The sequence below is a fragment of the Pelodiscus sinensis genome, chromosome 11, assembly GCF_052426305.1.
Source record: "Pelodiscus sinensis isolate ZL-2025 chromosome 11, ASM5242630v1, whole genome shotgun sequence".
Taxonomy (NCBI): Eukaryota; Metazoa; Chordata; order Testudines; family Trionychidae; genus Pelodiscus; species Pelodiscus sinensis.
The window spans coordinates 8,252,180-8,259,547 of NC_143062.1; the positions used below are offsets into that span (position 1 = coordinate 8,252,180).

At 64.1% G+C, this 7,368-nt stretch overlaps 1 protein-coding gene across 1 annotated transcript; it reads right to left on the reverse strand.

Annotated features, from left to right (window-relative positions):
• Positions 1-622: 622 nt before the first annotated feature.
• GPR62 (G protein-coupled receptor 62) lies at positions 623-3,282 on the reverse strand. The gene has a single exon (XM_075939754.2). The coding sequence runs from the start codon at positions 3,111-3,113 to the stop codon at positions 1,887-1,889; it is 1,227 nt and encodes a 408-aa protein (XP_075795869.2). The 5' UTR covers positions 3,114-3,282; the 3' UTR covers positions 623-1,886.
• Positions 3,283-7,368: the final 4,086 nt, after the last annotated feature.

Consider the following 7,368-nt stretch of genomic DNA (forward strand, 5'->3'; position numbering starts at 1 on the left):
GGGATGTTCGGTGCACGGATGCTGGTGCCTGCCTCTCGTGTCGACATGTTGCACCCGTGCGGCTCGTGAGCGGCGGCCAGGTGGCCTCTCCTAGTCAGAAAGCACCACAGATGCAAAGCACAGCTGCTACTGTCGACAGCGGGGGCTCCCCACGCTGCACACGCGGCAAAGGGGGCCTGGCTTTGGCCGTTACAGACCCCCGCCGCATCCCTGCCCCGGGCTCCTCTCCTACAGACTTCACGGAAGGCTCCTTTTGTCCATGTTCTGCAAGCCCTTTACAATCCCCAGGCCCTGTCCACTCATCGGCTAACGAACCCGGGGTAACTGACGCCGCCATGTGGGAATGGGCGATCTCCAGCTCCCAGCCCTACGGATTCTGTTCTCCCATTTCCCAGCATGACGACGCTGTAAAAATAATCATCGCCCAAGTGTGGGCCTTATGGTAGAGCCATGCCTGGTTCAACCCGCCTGACGGTGTTCCCCCTGCCGTCCCCAGACTGCTCCTCAGACTTCTAGGCCAAACGGGGTGCATCGTTCTCTTCTTCGAGACAAACGAGGCTTCTGTGCCCTGCGCGTCTTTTGCCTCTATTTCTAGACAGTTGTTAAAATAGATCGCGTGGGAAATACATTAGCATCGATCACAGACAGAATTAGAAATGCCTCGGGAGCTGGCCGGGGTGGAGGAAATACCCAGCCAGGAGCCCTGAGGCCCAGGATCCACGGAGGCTCCCAAATCGACAGCAGGGAAGAGCCGAATGAGCTTTGAGGCGCTAGGCCTTTGTATTTATTGCTGGCTGTCTCTGCCCAGGGAGGGGAGCAGGCAAGGGAAGGGCTCCGTCCCCGGCCGGGGCACGCACGTGATCGCACGCACAGTATTACCGTCAGCGCTGTCGCCACCGGCTATTGCTCCGACAGCCCCTGATGCTTGCTAGGGCCTGAAATCGGCAGGATTGCCCCCTGGATCCACTCACACGCGTCAGCTCTCCCTGCCAACCTGCATTTGTCACGGCCAGGCACTGAAGGAGCTGCCATCGCTGGGGATTAGGCCGGGTGGCGCGGCAGGAGCCTTAAGGCAACCCAGCTCCCACCCCCCTGCCGCCATTGCTGGGCTCCCCTCTGTGCATCGCGTGTCAGTTTCACCCGCCTCCCCAGAGGTCGCTGGCCTTGGAGAGATCCCTGCTGAGCCAAGCGCGGCTCCCCCAGACAAGGGGCGGCTTTCGAGATGCTGCAGCCCGGCTTCCTGAGGAAGTGACCTGTTCTGGGGTCCCAGGAGCCGGCACACGACTGAGTCGAGAGGAGAGAAGCCAGCCCCAAACCCTGTCTCAAGAGGACCTGCTCCAGAGTGACTCCTTGCCTGCCCTGCACAACTACGGCAAGTTACTGCTGCTCCCCAGGCCCCCACATCTGGAAAGACCAGGCCTTGAAACAGAGGAAGGCAGTGTTGCCTAGTGGCTTAAGCAAAGGATGGAGACACCGAAGGGGCCTGAGGTTCTCCTACGTCCACCCCCACAACCGAGGCACTAGGTAACCTTTGGCATGTCACCTGATCTCCCTGTGCCTCCATCGCCAGGTCTAGTCCTCTAGCAGACGAGGTAACTGCAGAACCCGACAGCTACGACGCTGCGTCTGACTTCGGTGCTGGAGTAACGGCAGGGAAGACGCTGGGGGAGGAAGAGGGTTCGCTCTCCCGAGCGCCTTTGGCTTTTGCCGGCTCCCTGACTTCCTGCTTTCTCCCCCTTTGGCTCCCACCCTCTATGCCCAGCACCGCTGGATTTACTCAGGAGGAAGGCAAAGCCCTCCCCCCGGGCCCAGCAGGTGTTGGGCCGTCCTTGGGCTGCTCCATCCTTCTCCGGGCGGAGAGCAGGCACCCGGAGCCGAGGGGGCTCTCAGTTGGTTTCTTCCGGGATTTGGCCTGGAATTCTGAAGCCCCTCATGGTTTGGTCCAACGTGTCCCGGGGGCTGGAGTTGCCGTAGCTGGAGCGGGTCTCCAGCGTGCAGCTGGTCCTCTGCAGGAACTGCAGGAAGTTCTCCTGGAGGGAGCCCTCCCGGCTGGAGAGACAGAGCTCCTGGCTCAAGGGCCTGTTGAGGCAGCTCCGCCCCAGCCGGGACAGCTCCTCCCGGATCTGGCGGTTCAGCAGCCCGTAGAAAAAGGGGTTGATGGCGAAGGAGGAGTAGGCGAGCCAGGTGACGACCGTCTCCCCCTGGCCCCGGCCCGGGCTGACCGAGTTGATGGCGCAGTATAAATGGAAGGAGAAAAAAGGCAGCCAGCAGCACAAGAACTGGCCCACGATGAGGGCCAAGGTCACGGCAGCTTTCCCCCCGCCCAGCATGCGCTCTGGGGACAGCCTGGCCGGCAGGGTGCGGCTGGTGATGATGGTGACTTGGCTGTCCAGGGACTCCGATCGCAGCCGGGGGGCGGCGGTCCAGGACGGGACGGGCGCGTGCTGCATGGCGGCAACCCGGGCCACTTTGTAGATGCTGCAGTAGACGGCGAAGATGACCCCGGTGGGCAGGAAGAAGCAGAGGGCGCTGAAGACAACGATGAAGACCTTTTTGTGGGTCCCCGGGCTCCAGGACACGGTGCACTTACTGGCACTCGTGGCTCCGTTGTCTAGGGGCCACCCCACCAGCGCCAGGACGGTGACCAGGATGGACTTCACCCAGATGAAGACCACCACCATGGCCGCCAGCCCCACGGTCATCTTGGCCTCGTAGCGCATGGGGTGGACGATGTAGTAATACCGCTCCACGCTGATGGCGGAGATGGTGAGAATGGAGGCGCTGACGACGCAGACGTTCAAGAAGATGAAGGCCTGGCACTCGGCGATGCTGTAGATCACCCTGTTGAAGCACGGGGAGCTGGCAATGATCCCCAGCGGCATCAGGAAGATGGCGGACAAGAGATCCACCAGGCAGAGGTGGCAGACAAAGATGAACTTCCTCAGCAGGGGGGTCTTGAGGATGACCACCAGCACGGCCACGTTGGCCACCAGGGCGGTGACGTTCAGCAGGACCATGAAGAAAAGGCCGACGGCCTCCTGGAACTGGGACAGCTCTGGTAGAGAGGAGGCGTCGCGCCCCGGCGTGGCGTTCAGCCCACTTCTGTTTGCCATTGTGCCGCCGGGCTGCTCCGGAGTCTCCAGCGCCTAGGAAGCAGGAACGAGTTGCTAGCGTCTCCGAGCGGGAATCGTCACCACCCCCATCATCTTCCCTGGTGGAGCTTCTTCCCTGCGGGGGAGGAAGGGAAGGCGGCCAACCTGAGAAGTGAGGGAGCAAGGAGAAGGTCTGGCGAGCGACTGGGCCCCCCCGGGGGGGGACACGAGCCCCTCACCTTTCCGATTGGTCCTGCCCAGGCCGGGGTAACGCCCCTCCCCACCGAAGGCCTCGAGCCAGAGAGGAGGGAACCTGAGAACAAAGCCAGCTCCGTGGCTGCCCGTGGCTTCCCCACGGAGGTTGCCAGTGAGGAAATTGGGCCCGTGGCTTGGTGCTGTGGACACCCGTCCCTTGAGAACTGGCCTGGGACCAGCCGCAGCCTGTGGTGCTCAGGAGGCGGCCATGTTGGGTCCTTCCCATCCACGTGGGTCACCTACCCAGTAGTGGGTCACTAGGCCCTCGCAGTCCATTAAACGTGGCTTCAGGCTCCTCCTCAGCAATCCACCCGGGCTGGAAGCAGGGACCTCCACCACAAGCCCCCTGTCCCTCCCCCAGGCCAGACACTTCCCTGGGCTTTCCACGGGACGTGAAAGGAGGGGAACAAAACGGGGGGAGCTAGATGGCTGTACAATAACGACCAGTCCAGAGAAGGTGGATCGGGAGCATCTCTGTCCCCTCGGCCTTGTGGCATTCAGTGAAGTGGAAAGGTGGGCAATTCAAAACCAAGGAGTGGCCATTTGCCACACGGCACCCCCATGAACCAGCGGAACTCATTGCCACTGGAAGCTGCAGGGCAGTCACTCGCTTAGCAAGACTCAGAAAGGGATTGGACACTCCGCTGGAAAACCAGATCCAGAATCCCCCCCGCTAATGGGAACACACCTGTCGCGAGGGTCATTAACCCTCACACTTACGCCAGTCTCCAGAGGCACGGGGGGCGGAGGTCTCCCGAGCGCTCCTCCAACAGAGACAGGCCAGTGGGCTGGAGGGCTGTGCCCTGAGGTGGGGGATCCAGGGCCTGTCTGTCCCCGCAGCCGGGTCCAGTGGCAATGCTGCCATGGATGGAAGTCTCTTCCTTAGTCTCTTCCCTAGTAACAGCCCCCCCATCCATCGCCACCAAGCTCCCATTGGGGTCCGGTAGCACTTCCCTGCTTCCCACTTTCCATAACTTTTCTTTTCTTTAAGCCCTGCCCCTTTCGGCTGCCAGGGACTTTCTAAATTAAGGATCAAACACGTTCCCTGCTGCTGTGGGGCCGTAGATCCACGGGACCGCCCCTCAGAGAGCCAGACACGCTGGGGGACCACTCCCCGGGCCGCGCGGGCAGGTGCCTGGGTTCAGGACTCTGAGCTGCCCTAGGCAGGGTTCTGCAGCTTCCCAGAGAAGCCTGGATTTCCCCGTTCCCGGCTGCGAGAGCCTTGCCGCGGGCCTGCCTCACAGGCAATTGGTGTAACCGAATTGCCCCATGCGGTGAACCCGCTGCTGTCCGATCTCTCTGCCCCCCGTGCCGGTAACTCACTTCCTAAGCCCATCCTGCCTTTGGGGCGCTTAGCGCAAAACCGTCGGCAAGGAGGGGCCGGATCCCTCGAGCGGGGGGTGCCAAGGGCCCCCCAGGATCGGGCCCCCGCCTACCGCTGTCGTTTAGGAAGAGACTCCTCCCTACCTGCCCCTTTCCCACTCATCCTGCCAGGAGGTGGGGATCTCACCTGGCTCCAGGGCCCCTGGCTGGCTTCCCCCGCTGGCCAGCTGAGCGACTGTGACCTCAGACAAGCCGCGATGGCCTCAGATCTGCCTGCCCCTAGGCTCCCAGCGGCCTTGGAGGACCCTGCGGCCGGTGCCCCACTCTCGGGGGGCAGGGAGACACGAACGAGCAAAGCCCTCCCGGAGCAAGGCCGCTGGTATCTCACCTCCGCGCGCCCACTTGTGGGGCCAGGCCAGCGTGGGGGGGCCCCTCTCTCAGCCGCAGCACCTGGGTCGACGCAGGGTCTCCCAGCATCCTCTGGGGCGCAGGGGGCACACAGGCTGGGCAGCGGTCCCCTCTGGCTGGCTGCCGCCGCTCTGCGCCGCGGATGGCACAGGCTGTCACATCTGGCCCTTGCCTGGCCTTTTAAAGCCCTGTCAGTCACACCCAGAGTTCTGCTGGGTCCTAAGCAGCCCCACGCTCTCAGGCCCACGCCCCGGCCCCCGGCTGCCCTGGCCCCGCACTGCCAAAGGTCCCCCCTCCGGAGCGCCAGCCCTGCAGGGGAGGGAGGAGGGCCAGGTCTGGCCCACACCCAACGCAGCCCTCCAAGGGGGACAAGGCAGGGGGGGTGCGGAGGCTCAGGGAGGGCCGAGGGGCTGGGCTCAGGCTGTTGACGGGACAATTGTGCTGGGTCCATCCCCCCCCGCTCCTCACTACAGCTGTAGGGGGAGCTCTAGGGTTCTCCCCAGGTATAGGAACAGGCTTCCCCCCACCCCAGCCTGGCCAGGGGGGTCCCAGGCATCCGGGCTGTGGATCCCGTATCTACTCTGGGCAAGGCCTCCCAGCCCAGGGGTCCATGTGGCTCAGGCTCCCTGCCGTCAACCAGCCCTGCCTGGAGGGGACCCCCCTGGCGCTGGGGGCCAGCTCCCCTGGTGCCTGTGTCTGCTCTGCCCCCCGGGAACGCAGCACCCCCGATGCACAGCCCAGGGCCAAGAGTGCCTGCCTGGCCAGGGATTGCAGGGGCTAGCCCCCCTCCAGGGGGTCCCCAAATCCAGAGGCGCCCAGAATGACTGGTCACTGCGGAAACCTTGGCCCAGGCAGCGGCGATGTCAATGGCTGCTAGCGTCTCGTGGGAAGAGGCGAGGTGGGTGCTGGGCAGCGGGTGGGAGTCGGGGTCTGAGGTCGAGCATCAGCTCCCTCTGCCACTGACCCGGGACATGTCCTTGGGCAAGTCCCTTCCCCGCGAGGGTAACATGGCGGTAACAACTACTCCCAGGGAGGGGCTGGCAGGTTCATTCGCTCTCTGCAAGACGCCGGGGCAGAGCAGGGATGAGAGAGGGGCTCAGACCCGACCCCAGCGCCAAACCCAGCCCGGGGAAGCCGTCGGAGGCCTTGGCCGCACTCTGCACTGGGTAGTGACTCAGAGCTCGCACCCTCTGGGCTGGCACCAATGCGTGTGAGCAGCCAGCGTTGCAGCAGCTGCGGGCACCAGGCCTGGCTGATGCTGCCTCCTGCCACGGTGCTGTGGGTCTGCAGAGCCTGGGGCCGGAACGGATGAGCGCTGACGGGGGACGGGGACGTTGCAGCCTCACTCAGCGGCGGGAGTGGGGTGCAGTCACAGCCCTAAGGCAGCGCCCACAAAATACACCAGCTGAGTCTGTGATTGTCTCCCCCACGGGACCGGGCCCAGCCAATGCAACCAGCAGCCGCAGAGCCAACACCTGCTCCCCTCGCGGGGGTGGGACAGGGCCCAGGTCCAGGCCCCCTTCACGGCTGTGGCAAGAGGGCCCCCCGTGCTCAAGGTGGACAGGGACAGGCCAGAGCCCAGCAGAGGGATCAGCCCTTCTCCACAGAGCAGAGGCTGGAACTGCTGGGCCTACACATGCCCCCTGGGCCCAGGAGGCGGGGGGAGGAGGAGAAGGCAGGGAGCCCCGCCGGGGGGGGGGGTGCTGGGGGAGTTCCCATTGCAGCCCCTGGTTTGCTTCCGGGATCTTTTTATTTTTACATCTCTGGCGTTTTTGTGCCCTGGAGGAACCAGCTGCAGGGATCTGATTGGCCGGCCAGCAGAACAGGGCGGGGCCAGTGGGGGTGCGGCTGGCTGGAGTTTTGCTCCCATTGCCCTGTGCTGTCACGCTGGGGGGGGGGGGCAAAGCCACTTGCAGCCTTGTGCCCCAGCGGCAATATTGACACAGAGGGCACGGAAGGGGGGGGGAAGAGGGGGCAGTGCTTATGTCTTAACGAGGGCCCAGGTACCATTAGCATCCTGCTCCTGTTCCACTGCTAAGCGTGTCCTTAGGCCGGTAGGAACAGGGAGTTCGGGGCCAGGGTGAGGGGCACCGGCAGGTAGAGCCGGGCTGCTTGTGCAGAAGCTCGTCACACACTTCAAGGGGCCCCGATTTCAGCCAGGGGTGCCCCTTGGGCTCAGGTCCCTGCTGCGGCTGAGCTCCGGCCCGGCCTGCCGCCCGTACCCGGCCCTTCAGGGCTCTGCCAGGGCTGCTGGTGCTGGTAAGAGGTGGGGGGGACGCATGAGGAGCAG

Coding starts and splice junctions, on each gene's coding strand:
- GPR62 (XM_075939754.2), bottom strand. CDS start 3,113: ATGGCAAACAGAAGTGGGCTGAACGCCACGCCGGGGCGCGACGCCTCC.